General features: G+C 40.9%; 2 protein-coding genes across 15 annotated transcripts in view; one reads left to right on the top strand and one right to left on the bottom strand.

Annotated features, from left to right (window-relative positions):
• The window catches only part of tanc1a (tetratricopeptide repeat, ankyrin repeat and coiled-coil containing 1a), a 117268-nt gene extending 107790 nt beyond the window's left edge, over positions 1 to 9478 (top strand). For 4 of the 6 annotated variants that reach the window (XM_060918671.1, XM_060918668.1, XM_060918670.1 and 1 more), the window contains 8 exons: positions 217 to 340; positions 422 to 597; positions 1078 to 1210; positions 4128 to 4157; positions 4269 to 4360; positions 4437 to 4583; positions 7523 to 7623; positions 7759 to 9478. In XM_060918671.1, the coding sequence (XP_060774654.1) occupies positions 217 to 340; positions 422 to 597; positions 1078 to 1210; positions 4128 to 4157; positions 4269 to 4360; positions 4437 to 4583; positions 7523 to 7623; positions 7759 to 8713 (1758 nt within the window). In that variant the 3' untranslated portion in view covers positions 8714 to 9478. The remainder of the gene's footprint in view (positions 1 to 216; positions 341 to 421; positions 598 to 1077; positions 1211 to 4127; positions 4158 to 4268; positions 4361 to 4436; positions 4584 to 7522; positions 7624 to 7758) is intronic. The other 2 variants (XM_060918673.1, XM_060918672.1) reach the window with 2 other exon arrangements.
• wdsub1 (WD repeat, sterile alpha motif and U-box domain containing 1) lies at positions 105 to 25808 on the bottom strand. Of its 9 annotated transcripts, none has more exons than XR_009654489.1 (16): positions 25717 to 25808; positions 23485 to 23889; positions 21272 to 21474; positions 14666 to 14758; positions 12231 to 12324; positions 12104 to 12137; positions 11975 to 12015; positions 11791 to 11897; positions 11573 to 11602; positions 10992 to 11021; positions 10629 to 10808; positions 10379 to 10513; positions 9963 to 10295; positions 9840 to 9892; positions 1087 to 1185; positions 105 to 679 (listed from the first exon to the last, which is right to left on the bottom strand). XR_009654489.1 is itself a non-coding variant. In XM_060918674.1 (13 exons), exons 2-13 carry the CDS (start codon positions 23880 to 23882, stop codon positions 10144 to 10146), a joined length of 1497 nt encoding a protein of 498 aa, XP_060774657.1. In that variant the 5' UTR covers positions 23883 to 23889; positions 25717 to 25808; the 3' UTR covers positions 9481 to 10143. The 9 variants fall into 9 exon arrangements, 1 of the variants encoding a protein (XP_060774657.1); XR_009654488.1 differs by having other exon boundaries at positions 1087 to 1188; XR_009654490.1 differs by having other exon boundaries at positions 1087 to 1188; positions 9840 to 10295; positions 21293 to 21474.
• Positions 25809 to 25858: the final 50 nt, after the last annotated feature.

The raw sequence follows: 25858 nt of genomic DNA on the forward strand, positions 1-25858 counted from the left end.
CCCTTCAAAGCTGAGATAACAAGGTTCCAGTTTCCAGTATATTACACTCTATAAAATATAAAGGTTTGGAACGTTACCCTAGATTTTACTGACTACACACAAAGTTTTTTTCTTCTTAATGCTTTTAATCGTATAACGGAAATCATATTTTAAAACAAGCAACATGTTCATGAAACACAGTGAGTCACAGTCGTGTTTCCGGTTTCCTCCGGTCAGGTGGTAGAACTTTTGCTGCACCACGGCGCCGAGGTGGACGTCTCCGACAAACATGGCCGCTCACTGCTGATGGTTGCGGCCAGCGAAGGTCACGTGACCACTGTGGACTTCCTTCTGTCGCAGGGTGAGTCTGCTGACCTCAGATACACAGAGACCGTCCCAGAGGTGGCATGTTTATGATTTTTCATGTGTGTGTGAGATGCAGGGGCATGCATGACGGCGGTGGATAAGGAGGGCCTGACGCCGTTGAGCTGGGCGTGTCTGAAGGGCCAGAAGAGCGTTGTGGAGCTGCTGGTGGAGAGAGGCGCGCAGATCGATCACACGGATAAACACGGACGCACTCCTCTCGATCTCGCTGCGTTTTATGGAGATGCCGACATTGTGCGTAGAGAATACAGACAAAAAAATATCTTACACTTCACACACCATGACATGACTGGCTGTGGTGCAGAAGTTTGTACACCTTTAGGATTAAATGAAGAAAACAACTTATTACATTTAAATAGTAAAATACATGTTCTAATCAGATATAGACCACTTTCTCTAAGTAACTGCCTTCAGGTTTTGTTTTGCAGTACGTTTTATTTACTGGGTTTCAATTTTTACCATTTTAGAATGTTAATTCGCTCAGCTCTATACAGTAATCAGTGCACATCAAAGGCAAACACTATGGATCATTTTTTACTCTGGAATACTTAGATTTTAAATATTTATTATAACCTATACTGCAGTTAGACTATAGAACACTTCTTCTTTGACCCACATATTAAAACAACGTGGTACTGAAATATTTTTACACTGCGCTTGAATTGAGTGTGAGAGAGATTACAGCATCTTGAGCGTATAACTGTATCCCGGCAGGTGCACTACCTGGTGGAACGCGGTGCTGTGATCGAGCACATGGACTACAGCGGCATGCGGCCCCTCGACCGCGCCATCGGCAGCCGCAACACTTCAGTTGTCGTCACTCTGCTGAAAAAAGGGGCCAAGCTGGGTGAGGAGCGCTCAAAAACCTTACCACACAAGCATTCATACACACCTCCCCCCGAGTACTGAATTTAGATCACCCGAATCCAGAACGTAGCCGGGTCTCTTTTCTTCCCCCTCACACTGCTGAGTCCTAAGTGTAACGGAAACGAGGACATGTTTTTCCGCTGGAGTTTGCGCATGCCCACTGAGCTACTAGCCCAGTCTGTAAGTGGGGCGCTGGTGATGTATGAACTGTCATTTCCACCAGTGTTTTTTTTTTTTTGCCTTATTGTGTCATATAGAATCCCCCCCATATGTACAGTTTAAAAAGAGATGTACATAGTGGATTGCAAGTTATAGAAAGTGTATTTGCCCATTTTAATCAAACAGATCAGCAGTTAAAAAAAAGTCCCAGGTTTTGCTTTTATCACACACTTTGATCTTCCACTAGCGGCACTCGGCTCATGGTTGCGGTGTCTGATGTAAATATCGCTGTCGCCAATCCACAAAATAAAAACAACAGAATGTGTACAAGTTTGTTTCTGTGAGTCACTTGGTAAAACTGCTCGATGAAATGATTATGAAATTCTTTGGCTCGAAGTCACAGAAATGATTCACATCACCGTTGCTTGTGGGCCTTAATTCACTTGTTATGCGTCAGACTGATTTATTTTATATCCAGGTTTGCGCCACGTACTTACCCTGTTTCAAGTTCTTTTGAACTCCAACTTACCAGATGGATAGAAAAATGTGGTGTGTCCTGCTCTACTTTGCTTAGCACTGTTTTTTTTTTTAAACGTTTGCTGAACATCAAACCTACCACTCGCTGACCACTGAACCACTCTGACCACTGAAAAACAACCATTCCTAAATTAGCATTAGCCAACTGCTCCACACAGCTATAATCAGATAGCAGGATAAGTACAGGCTGGACTGCATTTTGACAAATGACATGCGTCTTACCTCATTTCCTCCTCTCTTCTATTGAAAAAGTATTATAGAATAGTTTCATCTAAAAATAGAAATCAGGCTTTTTATTTTTTTTAGATGTTTTCTTTTAATTTAGCACTCAATATGCTGTGCAAAAATAAAACGTTTTCTGTAAACGTGTGGTCAGTGAAAGTCAGGACTTGTGTAATATTTGATGTTCTGGCATTAAACGGGGGGGGAGTGCTCAGATGAGTATAATATAAGCCTGGAGGATTTCTTTGACACAACAGGTTTTGGAAATTTGAGGAAAAACAATTCTGTGGGTCACCAGTTTCCAAACAATCAGGACAAACGGGTCTGTCAATCCAGAAAGCACTACCTCTCGCGTTAAGCATGTTTCGAGGGTGTGTTTTGTGGACCTGGCTTTACTGTATGCTAAAATCATTAACTGCACCTTTAAAGTGCTGATGACACGTTTTTGACATCTTTGGCGATGTTTTATAACAAAGTAATTCCCGATGATCCATATATTAATTCACGAAGGCGCCTATTTTACAAGTTATGATAAAAAACGCGGCTATTTGGGCAAATTTGACGGGGCTGCAGCACCCAGGAGACGAAAGAGGAGCAGGAGCTATATGACGTCAGCGAAAGAACCTTCCTCCTCACTTACCAGTTTGTTGTTGATGCGACAGGTGTTCAGTTTATCATTATTAGTATTTTTATTAGACATTTTATATATATATATATATATATATATATATATATATATATATATATATATATATATTAGTTATTATGCCTTCGCGTTGTGTTGCCGGCTTTTGCTCCAAAACCCACAAGGATGGGGTACGTTTATTCAAGTTTCCCAGAGATCCCGAGCTGCATGCGAAGTGGGTGAAGCAAGTCAGGCGCACTCGTGACAAGTGGGAGCCCTCACCAACATCCGTCCTGTGCTCTGAACACTTTGATTTGGATTGTTTTGACACCCTTCCCAGCTTAAAAGAATCTCTTGGGTGTTCAGTTCAGCACAAACGTGTGTTACTACCATCAGCAGTGCCTACACAGTGTTGCCAGATTGGGAGGTTTCCCGCCCAGTTGAGCGGTTTCAAGTGCATTTTGGTGAGTTTTGAACATATTTTGGGCTGGAAAACGTCAGCAGTATCTGGCAACAGATACTGCTGACGTTTTCCAGCCCAAAATATGTTCAAAACCCTCCAAAATGCACTTGAAACCGCCCAACTGGGCGGGATTCCTCCCAATCTGGCAACACTGCCAGTATTCCGGAGGGGGTCTACTAGTAGCTACGCCAGATCCAAAGACAGTCCTCCTGTCAGAACATGTGTTGTGAAACGACATAAGATAAAGGTATGTAGAGCTATAGATTCTACATGATAATCATAAATGTAATCATAAAGTCGGCGTGATATCAGTCATGTATTTGCTTGTGAAAGCTTGCGGCTTTCATGTAACTGCCGCCTAGCAACGAGAGGCAAAGGGTAAAGAGGGTAGGCTATCATAGATTCTATTTGGAAGAGATCAACACAATTCTAGACTCCCAGAAGAGGAAGAGCTAGCACTAGAGAGTTCACCGGCGTTTTCATGCGCCATTTCCATTGAGTAGAACCAGAGTAGAACAGCCAGTGAACCGCAGCGTGTTCTTCCGCTGACGTCACAACATGGCCGCGAGCCACGGACCCAGTTTTCTTGCGCTGTGCAATTAAAAGTTGGATATTTGCGTAACAACAGCTTCTTTTCACGTAATTATGGCAAACATGTTAGATTTCTGTTATGTTGTATAGTTTATTTAAGAAATTGCATAGAGTCATGTTCGTGTCATCAGCCCTTTAACAAGTTTTTCACTTTGAGGCTGGTAATCACAACATTATAATGTGTGTGTGTGGGGGGGGCTTGTTTGGGTTGAATCTTGTCCTGTCATCTGTGCATGATCCTTCACTCCTCTCATCACTTCTCTCTCTTTCTTTTCGGCCTTCACTTGCCTGCTGCTAAAGGGTACCGCACGTCTCCCTATGATCGATCAGGTACAAGCTTTAGGTAACTCTCGGGCCAGTCTCGTTCACAGTAAGGAGAAAGAGGGGCTCGATGAGGCATGTGCGTTTAATATGTGGTTCTCTCTCCTGTTATCTCTGAAGGAAACGCTGCCTGGGCCATGGCCACGTCCAAACCGGACATCCTCATCATCCTGCTGCAGAAGCTGATGGAGGAAGGCAACCTGCTCTATAAGGTCAGTTAGGAGTCGTTGGTTTGATTTTAACGAAGTGTTCTGCTGAATCACTCGCTAAAGTCCTTGTATTTCTCAGAAAGGGAAGATGAAGGAAGCAGCTCAGAGGTATCAATACGCACTGAGGAAGTTTCCAAGGGAAGGGTTTGGGGAGGACCTGAAGGCCTTCCGAGAACTGCGGGTCTCGCTCTACCTCAACCTGTCTCGCTGCCGCCGCAAAACCAACGTGAGTCACGCTCCTTGATACAGTTTTGAACACTTGGCCTTGTTCCAGTCTGGGTGAGTGAGTCTCTGCCCATGATGGCCTCAGACTCCTGTTCTGGGCTGACAGGACCTATGATCTTCTGCTGTTGTTGCCCAACCCCCTCAAGGTCCAATGTTCTGTGCATGCTGAGATGCTTTTCTGCTCACCACGGTTGTAAAGAGTGATGGGAGTTATTGATAGCTCATTAAAAATTAACTTCCTGGCAGCTTTAGAAATGTCATGTATTTAGATAAATGAGTTTAATCATGATAAACATATTGACAGAAAATTTACACTTTCCTATGTGCCCACTGACAAATAATATAGTTTTTAAATTACAACAAAAAGAGAGAAAATACTTCAATTTGTACGCATGATTTTATTGCGCGCAACTCGCTCTCTCATCAGGTGCAGCAAAAATATCAGTACACGGCTACTTTTATACTCAAAAGATGTTTGCTAAAATAAACCTTTTAGCGTGCCTAGGTGTGGTTTGCATACAATACAAAATTTTTCTGCGAGGTACAAATTACAGCGCTTAGTGCTATTATTATATGCCGGAGCGCATGCTATAGTGTCCCATGTCAGTATATAATTTTCTCTGGATTCCTTTAGAGTCCATACATGTTTACTCAGCTCTGTTGCGTGATGCTTGTCCTCATGACGGAATGACGCAGTGTGGTTATTGTAGCGTGACTTGAATGTATCCCCCGTAAGCCCGATATAGGTTTCCTTACCGCGCTCACTCTCAACGGTGGCTTGGTAAATAATGTTCTTAGTTTTTAAATTAGATGAAACACAAAACTTGTGTCACACTAGAGTCGGCTATTCACGTGGTAACAGCATGATGATCACTTTCACATTGGGAACGCCCACCGTAAACAGGATAAAATCTGTCAGCCAAAGTTTTGGCTATTTGGAAGTAAAACTTTTTGCAAGATGGCACACAGATCTTATGCACTTCAGATGATTCGCGGTGCCTTTTTTTTTTAAACTTCAACTCGAGTAAGTGTAAATATTTATTTTGAGTTTAGAGTAAAATTCCAGAGTTGGTTGTGGCTCTGAACAAATACCAGATAAATGAAGCTGTTGTAAAAAGCAGTGTTGGAACGTGTGAAAAAACATGACCTTACCCACTGCAACTTGACCTGATGGGATTAAGAGTTGAGAGGGGTTTTCACTCCTCATTGAATACATACCCAAGACTAAGGTGGTGTTTACATTAGAGCGGATCATCAGATTAACATTTTTAAAACGATTCGCGTGCACACAGCAACGCCAATACACGGATACGCTCGGCTCCGCAGGCATCCTGCACTCCAAATCACTCCGCCCTGAACAGCGAGTGCCCTCTGGAGGGTGCGCACTCCGGCCCTGCGCAGCTCACAGAGCGCGCGAGTGAAGCGCACAAGCAGTGATTCGGGACAAATAGCAGGAAGTGAAAGTCCGCGCCGTTTTTCAGCAGTCGCGTCACATGACCAACCCCAGCGACTCAGGAAGGTGGATGTCACAGTGACGTTGTCCAATGATGACGTCAGCTAGAGCTCAGCACTGTGTTTCCTCATTCCTCAATGTTTACACAGCACCGGATCAGATATGAACTGGGTTGAATACGTGGGCCCTGGCGGATTCAAGTTGTTCCGCCTGTGGAGTCGTTTCCCGGCGTTTTAATGTGCACGGACAGTGCATCCGCAACGAAAACGAGACGGATACGGTCTAATGTAAACACCACCTAAATAGAATCACGTCACAATGGGTAAGGTCATGTTTTTAAAACTACAATCATGACACACATTATTGTAGCTGAATGCAAAAAAGTCATATGACGTTGAAATGGAAAAAATCAGAGGGTTTGGTACTAACAACCACATGGCACCGAGATCACACTTTTCCTCCATTCTGATGTTTGGCTGATTTAAATAATTGCATGAATGTACACACACACACACGCAGGATTGAATTTCTCCCTGGGGATCAATAGTCTGTCTACCTACTTACCACGTAACAAGTTTGGAGACACTGACTTTAGGAGGAGAATCACTCTAGATTTGTATTTTGGGAATCATAATGCTGTTAAAATCCATATTTTTGTAACCTCTCTGCAGAGGCAACTAGGTTTTGGGCCAAAATGTTCTCACTACTTAGACTACAGGTTGGCATTCTCTAGGAATTACCTGGAGACACATTCCTAAATGCCAAGTGACCTATAAATAGGTCCTGAAGGTACTTTAACCATAAATTATTCTACTCCTGTCTGCTAATAGGATTGCGTACTGTTAACATGGAGATAGTAGGCTGTGCGCGTTTGCTTAATCACAGTGGCTTTCTATGATAACATGAAAGGTATAATAACCACTTGAATACAATATCCCATCATTTTGACCTCCGACTCAAGGACAGAATCACAAACTGTCTGCTGATGGCTGAATCACTCAGCAGGGGGGAAAAAAAAAATCAAGGTAGAGATGAATTTTTCACATCCAGCAGAGCTGGTGCATGAGAGAGTTTGATAAAGGCAAAGTGTGGCTATACAAACCAGAATGTCAAGGACGTAGTAGCTCGTCTAGCCTGCCATCAGAACTGAATTTGCATGATAAAATGTGAGGAGATAAATTTTCGTTGGACTAGAATTGTAAGTTGACGTAATTTTATTAGCAAAAAACTGACAATATAAATGACCAAGTTTTTTGCAGAAGGTCCAGTTCTTTCAAATAAAATAACTGGAACTGGACGGGAAAATGTTAATCTGTGGAGAAACAATTTAACTGAATTGTGGACACGCTAATTAGAGAATGGGTTTAAGTCACATTCAGGAAAAAGAGAGCAAAATATTCGGAACTTTTGATTAATACCCACTTTCATTAAATGGGATATAAACTACTTCACCTTTGTATTGATCTTGTTTCGTTTTCTCTCTCCAGGACTTTGGCATGGCAGAAGAATTTGCCACTAAGGCTCTGGAACTGAAGCCGAAGTCATATGAAGCTTTTTATGCTCGTGCTCGAGCTAAGAGAAGCAGTAGGTGAGAAGCTTCACATCACAGCAGATCTCTATTCAGTCCCTATAGGAATATTAAATTCAAAACACTGTGGAGCAATTATTCACTCCTGATTAGATGAAACTAACTGTTCTCATTTCCGATCTGTGTTTCTCTCAGGCAGTTTGCATCAGCACTGTCTGATCTCTATGAGGCGGCGCGTCTGTGCCCCAGTAACAGAGAGATCAGACGCCTGCTGGCCCGTGTGGAAGAAGAGTGCCATCAGCGCCCAGGTGGGAAACGTACGTCATCGCACACTCATCCCTCACAGCATGAGGAGGATGACGACGATGATAATGACGTTGAGGAGGAAGAAGAAGCTGTATCGATTCGAGCGCCTCACAAAGTCTCTGAGAGCGTTGGGATAAAACTGGTGCAGGTGGAGGAAGGAGATGAGGAGAAGAGGAAGGAGAACTGGCAGCAGAGCCGAACCCTGCCCGACTCTCTGAGCCTGGCCCTGTCAGGCACCCAGTCATTCTCTCCTCCAGCTCACAGACGCCTCCTGTCCCGCCAGGCTCACAGCGTGAAGAGCCGAGAAAACCCCGGCCACCACAGGGCCTGCCTACACACCAGAGAGCCGCTCAGAGACACACAAGGAGGCACGGGTCACCCGGACACTATGCCCCTGGCACCAGAGGGTGCTCCAGAGTGCAGGTCCGAGTTCAGCCGTAGCAGCAGCATGCGAGTGTCCAGCTCCTCCAGCAGCCTGGCTTTCACCGGGATGCACTCGGACCGCAACCGCACCTCTGTCACCAATGAAAACACTGCTGCTGTCTCCGACATGCCCGTGAGGCAACACGAGCACAAACCACGCCCTTTTATGGGCATCACAGACAAGACGGCACGCTTCCACCAGCAACCACCACTGCACAGTCACGGCACGGAGGAACTGACCTGTGACCTCCAGTACCCAAAAACAGGAAGTGCCACCTATCAGGAGACCTTCCATAACGGCACACATGCAGGAGAGCTGCACACGGCGAAGCAGCACAAGCAGGCCAACCTGGTGCGGGACAACCCCATCCTCATCAGCTCCATCAAGCCCAAACGCTCCTTCATCGAGTCTAATGTGTAGCGGCTGTCGCCATGGCAACCCGATACACCAGGCTTTGCTTTTAGCCTCCACGGCTTTATTCAGGACTAACTACGAACAGAAACTTAAGACAACCTGCGTACTGTAACGATAACTATTCTACATTTAAGCAAAAGGGTTTACTGTAGAACTCTTTCTTCTATAAGGGCAGTTAACACACACACTCAGCGGTTCCTGAATGGAGCTTTAAAGACCATCACGGTAAGTAAGTTTTAGCATCTGTGAGCTCAAACGAGTCTGTTATTGCAGTACTGATGCCTAGCGTACTGTTATTCCTGATAATCCTCTACTTGCTAATATATTAATTTATTTATGGCTTCTACAGCTTAGTTTATTATGGTTTAAAACATTTTATATTGTTATTTTTGCACAGCTATATATAATAATTCAGAATCTTTTGAGAAATAATGCTTTTGTGAAGACTTCAGGTACAGCTGAGTGCAAAAGTTTGTGTACCCTGGCAGATATCAGTCCAGACGATTTTTACACTCAGCTGTCCATGAGCAGTATAAAGAAAGCAAACTGTTTAAGGGATATTACTTTATATGTATATTATTTGCATTTGGTTCCACACACAACTTATTGGTTGTATTTCTGCAACAATAAAGGCCCACTTTGAGCACTGGTTAATGTCTGTGAGGTTGGGGTACGAGTAACAAGCAGGAAAAAAAAAATTAATCCGAAGTTAAAATGCTGGTTTGCAGAAGAGTCCTGAGCGATGTAAAAATAAAACCCAGATCTAAACCATGTCAATGAGTAAGTTTAATTTTATTACGACTGCAGTGTCTTTACCCGACTCACATTCATAATCGTAGATGCTTTTACAAGCGTTGTGATTGGTTGCATTGCCGTAGCTGTTAGAGCAGAGCCTTAATGTGAAGTTATTTTTAATGCATAGCGTGTTATAAATGCCATGGCATGGCAGCCAATCACAAAAACTACATCAGAATGTAAAATCTTACAGCGAGTGATATATTGCACAATTTTTACAAAAAAAAAAAATGATTTCAGGTAATTGTCATACAAAGACCAAGAAATATTAACTTTGCTGAAAAAAGTGATTAATGCACAAAATATCTGAATTAAACAATAGTAACTTGTACTTTACCTAAAGCATGTGCTGTTTTCCCATTAGAGCTGACGCGTAATAACACTCCACTTCTGAAATCAGTAAAAACTGGATCAAGTTTATACTGAGAGGTAAATCTAATGTTCATCATTAATCTTTTACCTGTGTGTAGTTTCACGTTTTAAGCAGGTGTCTAGACGAGGACAGAATGATGTCGAGCCCGTGTTTTTGTACTAAGGTCCCAGCATACCTGGATTCAGAGCTGTTACAGCGTTAATTACTCTGCTCAAGCGCTGTGGGGGAAGCAGGATGTTCCGTGAGAGAGTGTTCGAGGCGTGGCTGATCACTGGCTGCTGGTCCAGCGGCAGATGGCCATTTTGAGCGTGCGGTTGGGGGTGAGCAGCGTGGTCTGCAGTGGCAGGTTGGTCATAGGGCTGGAGCGGCTCTGTGTCTTGATCCAGCTTTCAATAGCCTCCCGCTCGTACGAGTAGCCATCTGTGAGAGACAAACTATTGTCGTCCATTGTATCTCTCAACACTGTGCGCGTGCCAATAAAATCAATCAGACTCAACTCTGACCTGCAGCAATCACCGGGTCCTTCATGACCTCGTGCGTGATGGGGCAGAGGAACTCATCAGGAATGCCGTCGGACACCGGTGCCATCTTCAGCTCCTCTATCATCCGTAAAATTTTACTGCGCAAACCCAGTGACTCTGACATCACACAGGGTGGGGTAGGAGAACACGTACATTTAATGGAGTAGGGTGTTAAAGGTTTCTAGGTTCCAAAGTTCAAATAGACTTTCATTTTTACTGTGTGTGGTGTTACCTATATGAAGCTCCGAGCTGAGGCTCTCCTTGTTCAGCATGAGCAGTTCTGCTCCGTCAATATTATTGGCTTTAAACGTCTGGACGAGGCTCTCCAGTCCTACCTCCCGTAACCATGACGACACATCATCCTCTGACCAATCGTTCACCAGCAGCCTGGAGTGACACGGCCACTTCCTGCCTGCAACACCATCAGGACATGTATAAGATATCCTCTCCAGGCTCTAAACAAGGAGGTGTGGCATGGGGAAGGGCTAAATAAAGTTCCTGAGCTCATCCGTTCCATTTTGACCCACAAGCATTGAAGCTACAATTATGCTAATCACTACTCAGTGTGTAAATATGGTCTGGCTCTGTTGCTCACCTGCTTCAAGGGAGCTGGAAGGGACTTCATCTAAAACAGGATAAAGACAAAGTCAGTGAGCGAGAGAAACAAAAATCTTATCTAATATAAAAATTTACCAGCTGGGAGGTCCGTATGGTGAAATACCATGACTGAGGCCCTCTGGGCCGACCTTAAGCTGGTAAATAATACATTTTATTTTTTTCTTTACTAAGTTCTAACAGAAAACGAGAGCGCTCAAAAGGGAAAACCGAGCCGAGCAGCCATTTTGAATCCTCATTCACGGCTGTAATGCAAATTGCTGCCGCCTATGTAGTCCCCTATTTATACAAAATTGAGTCATTCAGCCATGTTTTTAGCTTTCTCCTGAAATGTTTATTTCTTCTTCCTCAGGGTAGTAAAACTCGCTTTCGCTGTGAAGACTGTCGTTATCGCTATCCATGCTGTAAAATTAATGCTATTCTCCTGAGAAATGTTGACCAAAAAAAAATGCTACGTTTGCTGTTGTGAAGGAGTGAGTCCGTATCATAGGATACGGACTGCGAAAAAAATAAAAAGATATTGGAGACAGATTAAGGGACCATGATGAAAAGGACACACACCTGGAAGAGATTTGCCATCAGGTCCAGCACCTGGTGAAAAAAATGAACAAGAATTGAAAATACATAACATTGTCTCTATTTCACTGGATTCACACATGCACAAGGCATTATGGGATACCTACAAGTTTTAATTAGACTGTTTTTCCTGTGCATCATCTAGCTACCTTTATCAATAAACTCCCAAAAAATGAGAAAAGGTAAATAAAGTGTTGCCCCACCCTGAGTGCTGCAGCCGTCCTCCACCCTCCACACCTTCACTGTTTTGTCCATGGAGCCGGTGGCTAGTAGAGGGACAGTCGGGGAGAACGCGCACGCTGTCACATACCTGCAGCAGAGATGGAGTTATTACAGGGGTATGTGTATATATACATACACACACACACACACAGAGTGTTTGCTGACCTCTCATGCTGGCTCAAGGTATAAAGTAAGACTCCACCTTTCTGCAAAAAGAGAATTTTCAGTTCAAAATATAACCGTTTTATTTGAAAGATTAATAAAGGGTTTTTTTTTTTAAACTGATTCACTCACTGCTTCGTAAACTGCAACCGTCTTATCCATAGACCTGTGAGTGAGGAAGGAGAGAACACTTAGTGGAGTCATTGAGTACGCAGCGCCATCTACTGACAGGACGTAGCAGTACAAGTGATATACTCACCCAGAGGCTAGAAGCTGTCCGTCTGCGGAGTAACAGCAGCACAGGACTGCAGATGACTGACCTGACAGTGTGTGTACCAGCTGCATCTTACAACCTGTACAACACCAACACACGTTCTATATACATTCACAAGAACCTAATCTCTGGACCAATACCAGTTGATGATAACGAATTACATGATATGTTACACGCACACACGATAGTAAAATGTCCACAGCTAGAATTTGGACAGGAGTGTTAATAAACAGAACACTGCTGCTGAGACGTGGAGCAGCCATCTTGGATTTTGCGGTCAGGATTGGTGAGGTTCCCCAAAATTTCCGACTGGGAATTGGTAACTTCCCAGTTCAAATGGAACGCACTATAACATGCACTTCAAGTGTTAATAGTAACAAAAACAGGTGTGCACGAGAACAACCTTCTCTTTATGCTTGCCCATTCTTACTGAATGCAGATAAGATACTCATGTTCAGGAATCTGCCTTTACGCAACAGGTGGGATTAAAGGCCTATTTAAAATGTAAGTACAGTTGTGTTCAAAATAATAGCAGTCCAACACGACTAACCAGATCAATCACTGCTTTTGGTAGAAATTATATTACTACATGGCAAATAATTTACCAGTAGGTGTAGTAAAGTCGTAGAAAACCAACAGACCCAACATTCATGATATGCATGCTCCTGAGTCTGTGTAATTGAATAATTAAGTGAAAGGGGCGTGTTCAAAATAATAGCAGTGTGGAGTTCAATTAGTGAGGTCATTCATTCTGTGAAAAAACAGGTGTCAGTCAGGTGGCACTAATTTAAGGATGAAGCCAGCACATGTTGTACATGCATTTCTCTCTGAAAACCTGAGAAACATGGGTCGTTCCAGATATTGTTCAGAAGAACAGCGTGTTTTGATTAAAACGTTGATTGGAGAGGGGAAAACGCATAAAGAAGTGCAGAAAATGATGGGCTGCTCAGCTAAAATGATCTCCAAACGCTTTAAAATGGACAGCAAAGCCAGAGAGACGTGGAAGAAAATGGAAGACTGCCATTCGAATGGATCGAAGAATAGCCAGAATGGCAAAGACTCAGCCAATGATCAGCTCCAGGGTGATCAAAGACGGTCTGAAGTTACCTGTGAGTACTGTGACAATTAGAAGACACCTGTGTGAAGCTAATCTATCGGCAAGAAGCTCCCGCAAAGTCCGACTGTTAAAAAAAAGACGTGCTGAAGAGGATACAATTTGCCAAACAACACATTGACTGGCCTAAAGAGAAATGGAGAAACATTTTGTAGACTGATGAAAGTAAGATTGTTCTTTTTGGCTCCAAGAGCCGCAGACAGTGAATTCAAGCCACAGTACACTCTGAAGACAGTGAAGCATGGTGGTGCAAGCATCATGATATGGGGATGTTTCTCTTACTATGGTGTCGGGCCTATTTATTGCATACCAGGGATCAGTTTGCATATATCAAAATACTTGAAGAGGTCATGTTGCCTTATGCTGAAGAGGAAATGCCCTTGAAATGGGTGTTTCAACAAGACAACGACCCCAAACACACCAGTAAGCGAGCACCATCAGGGTTCAAGACCAACAAAATTAAAGTCATGGAGTGGCCAGCCCAATCCCCGGACCTTAATCCGATAGAAAACTTGTGGGGTGACATCAAAAATGCTGTTTCTGAGGCAAAACCAAGAAATGCAGAGGAATTGTGGAATGTTGTCAAATCATCCTGGGCTGGAATACCTGTTCACAGGTGCCAGAAGTTGGTCGACTCCATGCAACACAGATGTGAAGCAGTTCTCAGAAACCGTGGTTATACAACTAAATATTAGTTTAGTGATTCACAGTAATACTAAATCCTAAAGATTTTTTCAGTTTATACAGTAAATATTTGAGTTTGTAATGAAAAATGCAGACACTGCTATTTTTTTGAACAGCCCAAAATTCATTTTTCTTAATTTTCTGTAAAGTAATTAAAACATTGATACATTTTTCTTCATGTTTTGATGTAGAATATAATGTGCAGTGTTCCCAATGCATGGAAATAAAAACCATTATAAGGATTTTGAGCTTTACTCACGTTTTTAAACACTGCTATTATTTTGGACATGACTGTATATGCAAATCAGCTCATTATATTCAATTTCATATTTTATGTGAAGCGTCCATTCTGTAATGACACCATTTTCAGCAGAAATTAAAGTTTGTGTGTTACAAACAATGACAAAATGGATTCGGTTGGGTTTTTTGGTCGTTGCATGTGACTTGGAGATGCGTTTTTCTGCTTAACTGGAACGTTGTGAAGCTGTTTGAGCAAAGCACGAATGCTTGTTTAAGTAAATAAAACAGAAAAGTCAACTAAAAGATGTGGTGAGAGAAATCGGAGGGAACGAGTGTGTCGTTTTAGGTTCGGGAATATGAAAGGGATCAGGTGACCCTTTACCTCTAGAAAAGCTCTGCGAAACCAGCCAGATCTTCAGCAAGCTGTCCTGACCACAGGAGGCCAAACGGAACTGGACCACACAGCCTGCCTCATCTAAGAGATAGATTGATAAAATAGAGTTTAATACTCTGTAGTGAAACAAACACAAAAAAAAAACACCACACATGGACTCGAACACTAATCTGGTACAGTCAATCATTTTGTCCAACCTTGTTCTTTGTTCCTCTTTCAGATCTCATGTTACTCATTAACCAGCACAGCTCTTTATCGTTTTAAACAAGTTAAAGAAGCGGAAACTGAGCCAATAAACTCATCTACGAAAGTGAAGGGTGTGAGAGAAACTTATAAGCTCGTCTTATAAATTTCTTTTTTTTTTGTAAATGAACATTAGGAATATTATTCTAACAGATTTTGCAACGTTAGTCCAACAATGCACATGTAATTTGAGTGTAACTTCCATACCTGCAAACTAGTCACCTTTCGGCGAAATTCGCCGTTTTGATCCCAAAATAGGTCACTTGTGTGAATCGTGTAGATCCGAAGAGTTTTTTTTTTTTGGGGGGGGGGGTGCGCAAGGCTACGTTGCCGAACATTTGGTTTCAATGTACTACTACTTCAAAGTACTACTACTACTTTTCTCCTCACACCCACATTCAGACCATTTCCGCCTTCTTCATACTTCAAACGTCTCTCTGATTGGATGACATTCCAACGAGCCAATAGTCTTACAGAACGCTGGACAGTATCCGCGAATTGTAACTGAATAGAGGCGGGGTTTTCTTGAATACGGGTGTGTATAGGAGGATGGCAGAGATCATCCAAACGCAATGCAGAACGGGACACTGAGTCTTGAAAACAGCTCCCGGAATCATATTTTCTGATTTTTTCCGGAACTCTATATTACATCTGGAGACGGAAAAACATTTTTAGTATGCGGAGAAAGCTGTGTTACGATGAGTGCGATTTAAAGAGGCTTTAGGGTGGTTTTTTTGGTACCTGTGATTTGGTGGTCTGTGAGTCGCGTTTTTATGACGTAAGACGCAAGGGGCGGGGCTGTTACGTTTGAACCAAACGCGCGACACGGAAGATGTTTCTGTGGGCTGAAACAAAACAGAAAAAAATGCCAAATCAGTTTGAATAAAGTCATTTTTTGTTGAACATAAGGATCTATAAACGCGTGTTTTGGGTAAGAGAAATCATTTTTATGTGAAACTATTGGTGGGATTGTCAAAACTATAACGTAATATGTGTTGATCTCGGTTGTATTCAGAGAACCAGTTGTGCGTGTGAGTGAGAGAGAGAGTGTGTGTGAGTGAGAGAGATTCTCTCTCACTCTCTCTCTCACACACACTCACACCATGAATTTGGCAGCACTGAAGGAAAGGAGGGCTGAATTTGGTGTCCAGCCATCTACCAGTGCTGCTGGTAATAGGGCAGAGGTGGTGAAGAAGGATAGCATGGCGCGAAAGAGGCACATGGCAGAGTAGCATAAACGTGCCCTTGAACGGCTTGTTCGGGCCAAAAGGTCTAAAAAATGATAAACTGGTCTGCTGAAGAAAGTTTCCAGTGTCACACTTCAAAAATTACTTTTTTAAATTCAAATTTTACTTTTTATACTTTTCCTTCCTTAATGGTAATGTAATGAGGTGTCAGATGCAAAACTGAAAATTGCAAAGCTAAAAATTAATAAATCTTGTCTTTGTTTTAAATGTTGTCTTTTCCCTTTATTTTCCTTGATCGCGCGCTGTTTAAGGGGGCCGGGGGGTTACCGGTAGTTTGTCACCTTTTTCAACCCTCATGAGTTTGCAGGTACGAACTTCACGTCCAGCTCTGAATCTAACTCCACCCACTGCATGATTGTGAAAAATGCCAGCAACGCTTGGGTGGACTCTCATTCAAGGGCAGGGGAAGTTGAGTGTTAACATTCGTTTTGTTTGTTTTTTTAAATAAACATTTCATGATGTAGAAGAGTCCTGAACTGTTGACTCCACATCAGCACTGGACTTGGAAGGGTCAGGATGATTTTAACCACTAGGTGGCGTTCTGAGCCATTTTCAAACCATAAAATGCCAAATTTTTATTTAAAAAAAATTTGTCAATATTACCATCAGCATTGATGCATTTCATCACAGTACAGTCATATTTAGTTTACAGCTCAGAACACATTTAAGCCTGCAGTACCTCTTGAAGAGCGTACGTCCTTTTTCGCTATCCTGACATGCTGCACTACTGTAGGACTTGAGCAATTTTGAATCATGGACAAAACTCTGTCCGTTTACCTCCACTGGTTTGCAGTTGACATTACTGCACGTTACTGATGTGTGATCACAAAATACCCTAAATTATAAATCTGGAGTGTATTGATATATTGATGTCATTTCATAACAGGCTTCCATTATCAGTGAATTTTAATTAAATATATACAATGGATATAAAAAGTGTACACACCCTGTTAATAAAATTTTTTTACGTCAGAAAAACCTGAGACCACAATAAATAACTTCAAAACATTTCCCACCTTTAACCTGTACAATTAAATTGGAGGAAGGAAAAAAGCAGAAAAAACCTAGATAGAACTTGACGCCAATGGCGTTGATGGGGATGCCTCCGCCCGGTAGACTACACGCCTTATTAAGTTGTGATTTGGGGATGGACATTTGCCCTCACAGTAATCTTGACCTGGTGAAATTACTTGTATTAGCCTTGGAGATATTGTGTTCACGAGGTTTTCGGACACACATTTGACCTCACAGTGACCTTAGACCTTTTGATCTCAAAATCTAATCAGTTTATCTTTGTCCCCAAATGCACAAATGGTGAAAGTTTGGTGAAATTCCTTTCATTGGCCTTTGAGATATCGCGTTCACAAGGTTTCAGGACGGACGCACGGACGGACAACCCGAAAACATAATGCCTCCTGCACCTTACGGTGGCGGAGGCATACAAATCTCCTGTATTCTCCGGACTATGAGGTAGAGTCAAAGAAAAACATCCAGGCCTGGATAAATTTTGCAAAAAAATGTGTCATAACGGAATCCAGGGACACATGTCCGCCCAGGGGCATTTTGAGTTATTGACAGATTCAGAAAGTACAGTTTCTAAGCTTTCCAATGATGCCTTCCATGTGGAGATCTGACAATATTTGAAGAATGTGTGGCCTTTTGAAACTGCATACCTCTTAAAACAGAAAAGGGAGAAAATCGCCCTCAAAGTTTTCCTTCTCAGCTACTCTGGGTGCAGGGCGGGCACATAATGGTGCTCATCTGCATGACATTAAGGAAAGCCCTACCCCCTACGAGCTAGCATGATACTACTTTCATGTAAACAAAGATCACCACATCAATTTTCCTTCCATGCAAAGTATGCCCAACACAATTATGAAGTGCAAAAATAAGTCCTAAAGTATACTTTAACGTTTTGTGCTTGAAAAATTACTCACACCGTTAGAAAGGTAGCACGATGATGACACAACGCTAGTTTCATGTAAAGCCTCGGTCACAACCGGCCATACGTACTCCTACTGCCGGTCTACATGCAAGAAACGCAAGAAACGCACGGAGAGCGCGCGTGAAACGCACTGAGAGCGCGCGTGACGTGCTGATTTTCGAGCCGTAGACCGGCCGCAGACGTTCTTTGTCATGTCAAACAAACTCTACGGGCGCTTACGTTTTTTTCAGGTTGCAAGACAAACTTACGGCCAACGTGTGTCTTTCTCCATGAACAAAAAAACCCGCAGCGATTTGGGAAACGGCAAAAATCGCACGGCCAAAAAATCGTATGTCCGGTTGTGACCTAGACTTAACCAAACCACAACACTCTCCGTTACATGCAAAAATAACCACACAGCCTTAGATTAATAAACTTACCCCATCAGAAAGAGAAACGGCGCCTTGCACACATCGATGCCTCCAATGGAATATAGTCCTAGAACGGTCCATGTATCATCCGATCATTCAAGTATTCCATTCGATCAGGAAAATGAGGTTGCGTTTTTTTTTTTTGCTAGAAATGGTTATCTCCGATGTAAATACCGTGTGTCTGTTTGCTTCGCAGTGTTTCAGCTCCTCTGCGCTCTGTTTAGCTTGCTCATTCCATAGTGAAATTACATGCCTGTATGCAGCTTAAGTAGCCACGAGCTCAGCTCGTATCATACAGCTGATTCGCGAAAAAAAAAAAAAAGACTTAAATCATCATGTGAATGGCCCATATGGTAATTTACCCACACCCCCCAGCAGGCTACAGTCCTGACAAAAACGAGACAATTTGCAACAAAAAATGTATGCTTTTCCAACAAAAGCTATTATCTGAAATACTGATTGCATTCTTCAAGATCTCAACTTGCACATAATGGAAAAAAACGAAAATCAAAAATTTAAAAAAAAAATGCTTCTTTTGCGATTATCTTGGATTCGTTTCGGCCGACATGCGTCCCTGGATTCGGTGAGGGGTCACAAATATATCAACTCTCCCAAAAGCATGTGGGAAAATGTGTTATGGTCTGATGAAACCAAGGTTGAACTTTTTGGTCACAATTCCAAAAGGTATGTTTGGTGCAAAAACACCACTGCGCATCACCAAAAGAACCCCATACCCACGGTGAAGCATGGTGGTGGCAGCATCATGTTTTGGGGTTGTTTTTCTTCAGCTGGAACAGGGGCTTTAGTCAAGGTGGAGGGAATTATCAACAGTTCTAAATACCAGTCAATTTTGGCCCAAAACCTTCAGGTGTCTGCTAGAAAGCTGAAGAGGAATTTATCTTTCATCATGACAATGACCCCAAAAAAAGTTTTGGAACGGCCCAGCCAGAGCCCAGACCTAAATCCAATTGAAAATCTGTGGGGTGACCTGAAGAGGGCTGTGCACAAGAGATGCCCTTGCAATCTGACAGATTTGGAGCACTTTTGCAAGGAAGAGTGGGCAAATATTGCCAAGTCTAGACGTGGCAGGCTGATAGACTCCGACCCAAAAAGACTGAATGCTGTAATTAAATCAAAAGGTGCATCAACAATGTATTATTTTAAAGTGCTGATGACACGTTTTTGACATCTTTGGCGATGTTTTATAACATAAGTAATTCCCGATGATCCATATATTAATTCACGAAGGCGCCTATTTTACAAGTTATGATAAAAAACGCGGCTATTTGGGCAAATTTGACAGGGCTGCAGCTCCCAGGAGACGAAAGAGGAGGAGCTATATGACGTCAGCGAAAGAACCTTCCTCCTCACTTACCAGTTTGTTGTTGATGCGACAGGTGTTCAGTTTATCATTATTAGTATTTTTATTAGACATACGTACACACACACACACACACACACATACATATATTATGCCTTCGCGTTCTGTTGCCGGCTTTTACTCCAAAACCCACAAGGATGGGGTAAGTTTATTCAAGTTTCCCAGAGATCCCGAGCTGCATGCGAAGTGGGTGAAGCAAGTCAGGTGCACTCGTGACAAGTGGGAGCCCTCACCAACATCCGTCCTGTGCTCTGAACACTTCTTCGATTTGGATTGTTTTGACATCCTTCCCAGCTTAAAAGAATCTCTTGGGTGTTCAGTTCAGCACAAACGTGTGTTACTACCATCAGCAGTGCCTACACAGTGTTGCCAGATTGGGAGGTTTCCCGCCCAGTTGGGCGGTTTCAAGTGCATTTTGGTGGGTTTTGAACATATTTTGGGCTGGAAAACGTCAGCAGTATCTGGCAACAGATACTGCTGACGTTTTCCAGCCCAAAATATGTTCAAAACCCACCAAAATGCACTTGAAACTGCCCAACTGGGCGGGAAACCTCCCAATCTGGCAACACTGCCAGTATTCCGGAGGGGGTCTACTAGTAGCTATGCCGGCTCCAAAGACAGTCCTCCTGTCAGAACATGTGTTGTGAAACGACATAAGATAAAGGTACGTAGAGCTATAGATTCTACATGATAATCATAAATGTAATCATAAAGTCGGCGTGATATCAGTCATGTATTTGCTTGTGAAAGCTTGCGGCCTTCATGTAACTGCCACCTAGCAACGAGAGGCAAAGGGTAAAGAGGGTAGGCTATCATAGATTCTATTCGGAAGAGATCAACACAATTCTAGACTCCCAGAAGAGGAAGAGCTACCACTAGAGAGTTCACCGGCGTTTTCATGCGCCATTTCCATTGAGTAGAACAGCCAGTGAACCGCAGCGTGTTCTTCCGCTGACATCACAACATGGCCGCGAGCCACGGACCCAGTTTTCTTGCGCTGTGCAATTAAAAGTTGGATATTTGCGTAACAACAGCTTCTTTTCACGTAATTATAACAGAAATCTAACGTTTGCCAAGTTGTATAGTTTATTTAAGAAATTGCATAGAGTCATGTTCGTGTCATCAGCACTTTAAGGGTGTGCACACTTATGCAACCACCTTATTGTACGGGGGTTTTTTTTATGTTTTTCCCCCTAACAGATTTGTTTGTTCGTTAATTGAATTGTACAGGTTATAGGTCATATTAAAAGGTGGGAAAAGTTTTGAAGTTATTTATCATGGTCTCATTTTTTTACATCAGAAAAACCAATCATTTTAACAGGGCGTGTACACTTTTTATATCCACTGTATCTGTGTAATATTAAGTACCGCTTTCAGTGTTCCTCATACCCATCTGTGGTGCAAATTGGCAGCAGGTGACCCCAAGGTCATGGGCGTACTTCTCCGTGTGGAGCTGGTTCATGCCCAGGTCCCAGATACGGAGGTCTCCATACGAGGAGCCTGTAGCAAACAGCTGACTGCAGGGGCTGAAGGAACATGCGACTATCATGGTGTCAGGAACGGTGCCGGTCCTGAACGACAAAACAGATGTCCGGAGAGAGCAAAGGAACACGGCAATAAAACAACAAATGCAACTTATAGCAAGGCGTTTAGTTTAGCTGATGTAACATTTAGTGTGTTACATCACATCACAAGCTACGATACAGGAAATATACCATGGTGTACAAGTTTCATTTAAATGTCTTAAAATTATTTAAAATTGAAATGAAATAAAATAATCTACAATTTACATTTTTAAACATTCAAATCAGCTGCTTCCAATCACACTGTATTTTTTAATTTAAAATAAAAACTACTTTTTGCTATGATACTTTCATTTAATGTTAACAAAAATTAATTTAAAACCAAAAAGTAATTTTTTTTTTGCTATTTTAAAGGTTCAGTACAAATGTTCACTGCAGCATTAAATCAGTTGCAATCAGTCTTCAGTTTGTCATTTTTGTAAAAATGTGATTTTTTTTAATGTCTGAAAAATTACTTAATTGAAAAGGAGAAAAAAAATTACATTTTACAAATTCTCAAATCAGCTGTTTCCAACCAGTAATTTTTTAAAAACATTAGAAAAAAGTTATATTCTATTTAATATTTACAGAAATAAATGACAAAACTGAAAAGGATAAAAACAGACTAACAAAATTTTACCATTTTTAAAGATTCAGTAAAATAAATTCTGCTTCCAACAAGTTTATAGTGTTTTTAAGTCAGGAAAATATGACTTAATTTAATGTCTAAAAAATTATTTAAAACTAAAAATGAAAAATAACTTCTAAAGATTTACATTTTACAATTTTAAAGATTGAGTTAAAAATAAAATCAGCTGTTTCCAATGAGTTTATGACTTGTGAATATATGATGATCTAGTAATAAATTGTTCCTTTCCAAAGAAAAATGTTTGGAAAAGATTATTAATAAAATTTTTATTAATGTGTGATGTTTATAAAAAAAAAAAAGACAAAACTGGTCAACATTTTACAATTTTAAAGCTTCAGTTTAAATATTTATCAAATTAGCTGCTTCCAATTAGAGATTGTAATTAGTTTAATTTAAAAAGTTACTTTTTGGTATGATGCTTTCATTTCATTATAAAAAAATTACTTAAAGCTGAAAAGAAGCAAAAAAGATCAAGTTATTTTTATGATTTTAGAGGTTCAGTATAAATGTTCACTGCAACATTAAATCTACAATTTACATTTTGCAAATTTAAAATACTCAAACTGTTTCCAACCAGTAATTTTTTTTATGTTAGGGGGAAAAAAAATTATATTCTATTTAACATTTACAGAAATAAATGACTTAAAACTGAAAAGGATAAAAACAGAATTCAGCAATTAAAATTGTACTATTTTAAAGATTCAGGAAAATAAATTAGCTCCTTTCAACATGCTTAGTGTTTTTAAGTTAGGAAAAGTACACTTTTTTAATGTCTAAAAAATTAATTATTCAAAACTAAAAAGGAGAAAAGAATAACTTCTAAAGATTTACAGTTTACAATTTTAACAATTCAGAAAAAAAAAATCAGCTGTTTCCAATGAGTTTATGATTTATGAATGTGATATGATGAGATCAATGATAATAAATTGTTCTTTTAAAAAGAAAAAGTTAGGAAAAGATGATACTTGTGTGGTCTTTACAAAAAAATAAATGACATTTTTACAATTTTAAAAGCTTCAGTATAAAATTTTAAGATTAAATCAGCAGCTTCCAGTCAGAGTCAGCAATCATTTAAAATAAATGTGAGTAAAAGATATTGTGGTCGATGTGATATCTCAAGAAACAACTGTATTGTGACATACAATATCATGATATTGGTATTATATTCAGTTCTATATTTCCCAGTCCTAACAGTAATACTGTTACTGTACTGTTCAGATAATCATAAAAAAACTTAATTTTTGCCCAGATGTATTTTATTTGATTTTATGGACTTCTGTTTTCTGTGTTGAAATTATAATTTTTTCCCCCAGCCATAACCATGGGGTTGTAAACTTTCACACGGACAGGACGAGAACAGTAACACTGACCTGAGCAGAGTTCTGGACGTGAAGTCCCACAGAGCCACGGTGCCGTCTGAAGCGCCCGAAATCAGATATGAGGAGGTGGGTGAGAAGGCACACACCCTGACCGGACTCCTGCCCGGATGCTCGAGCACGGCCTCGATCTCCCCGCTGCCCATCGCCCATACCACCGTGGTGGCGTCGGTGGAACAGGATGCCAAGTACTGGCCGCAGGGGCTGAAGCAGCAGCAGTGGACCCCATAGCCGTGGCCCGAGAGCGGTGAGAACGAGAGCTCGGAGAAGTCTCGGGTGGAGTAGACTCGGACAGTTTTATCTGCTGAGCACGTGGCGAGAAGCGAAGCGGAGAATGCGCAGCAGTTCACGTCATCACGATGGCCTTGTACAGTGCATATCAGAGACACCATTTTGATTCTGTGTGGCAAAAGTTGAACAAAAAACGTGCTGCTTAGTAACACAAACGACAGGTGACATGATATACAGTCTTATATTTAATATTATATTGTAAGCAGTTACTTCACAACAGGGCTTTCTAAACAACTAGATTTTTACTTTATGACTTCAATGTTTAATTTTCCAGCACAAAATTAAAATACTACAGAAGAATGTTTGTATGCCAATAAAGAAAGCAGTGTCTTGTGCAAGAGATCACTTTACATCCAAACAACATGAACCATGATGAACACTGCTGAATTTTGCTGCCAAAATAAGAATCAGGTGTGATGGTCAAAGCCAAAGTGTCCAGAGGAACTGTGGATGGTTCCGGAAGATGTTCAGTAAAACTTCCAGCTCATTTCATTATCAAACTGAACACTCTGTACTGGAGATGACTTTTTATTTATTATTTTTATTAAAAGCTTCCTCACACCAAATATTGACTTTTTTTTTTTTTTTTTTTACACACACATTACAGGTTTTCTAATGAATAAACTTTTTAATTTCAACAATTTTAAGTAAAATATTGTTAAAATGACCTACAAGTGTAATAAATATGCAAATATTCAATTTTATGAAAATCCAAGAACGTTGTTTAAACAAATTATAGCAGTATTTATAGATTGCTTGCATAATACAGCTGCTTTAACAGTTAAAAAAAAAATATATATATATATATATATATATATATATATATATATATATATATATATATGAGTGATTCCACGCTTATGGGTACTGAAATGGGGACATGAACTTATTTTTAAAAATTCACCTAAAACCATTTCTTTTTTTTACCATCAGGTCACAAAACATGTAATCTTTAATGAATGATATGTTAAAAGATAACTTTAATTTTCTGAGATGTAATAAAAACATATTTATATGCCAAAGTCAGAACGTAACAGAAGTGTTGTGGACATATATATTCTCAATTTTAACAATGTAGAATTACTTTTTGAAACATAGGAAGGTGATGTTTTAGCAAATATAATTAATAAACGTGTAGTAGAATAAACATACACATTCTTTCAATAAGATTAACATGGTATATAGCTAGATTGTAATTAATTTGTAACAGACGCGAGATGGACAATCGTAACAGAAGTAATGGAACAGACATCATTTTGGAACTCATAGGCTTGACTTTGGCATATAAATATGTTTTTATTACATCTCAGAAAATTAAAGTTATCTTTTAACATATCATTCATTAAAGATTACATGTTTTGTGACCTGATGGTAAAAAAAGAAATGGTTTTAGGTGAATAAGTTCATGTCCCCATTTCAGTACCCATAAGCGTGGAATCACTCATATAAAAAACACCTCTCTAAATAATACAGATAGTTTCAGAAAAGCTAAGTGGAATCTGAGGTAAAACATTTTGTGTGGAATGTTGTTAGTTATCCTGTAGAGATTACCGCACTGAGAATGATCCGAGTCCACACAGCCATGTTTGTTTGTTGATGTTGGATGGCAGTAAGTGATTTTGAGGTGATTTATATCTTATATTTTAATAAAAACAACATTAAATTCACTGCACATTAGTGTAGCGGCTCGGGGTTTAACGGGTTTCCATCCCTGACAGAAATGTGACCGTTTTAACGGTTTTACTTGTTGAATTTTAAACTAGCCACTTAAGCTAACACTCGCCCAGCGCGCGCTGTGTGTGGAAAAGCGTTATTTTATGAAGAGTGAAAAGCCTCCACGGCTTTAATAAACCTCTCGTTTAAAGCCTCCACAGTTTTAATAAACCTCTCGTTTAAAGCCTCCACAGCAGTAAGGAATCTGGGCTTTAAACTCACCCGGCATGAACAGAACAGAACCGAACCGAACCTCCGCCACAGACCCAACTGCTCCTCACCACAGCTGGCTCGCGCGCCTACTTCCTGATTAGGGAATATGTCACGCGTACATCACGTGATCTGTGTTTACCGTCCTGGCTTA

Source organism: Neoarius graeffei, chromosome 4 (genome assembly GCF_027579695.1).
Source record: "Neoarius graeffei isolate fNeoGra1 chromosome 4, fNeoGra1.pri, whole genome shotgun sequence".
NCBI classification, from domain to species: domain Eukaryota; kingdom Metazoa; phylum Chordata; class Actinopteri; order Siluriformes; family Ariidae; genus Neoarius; species Neoarius graeffei.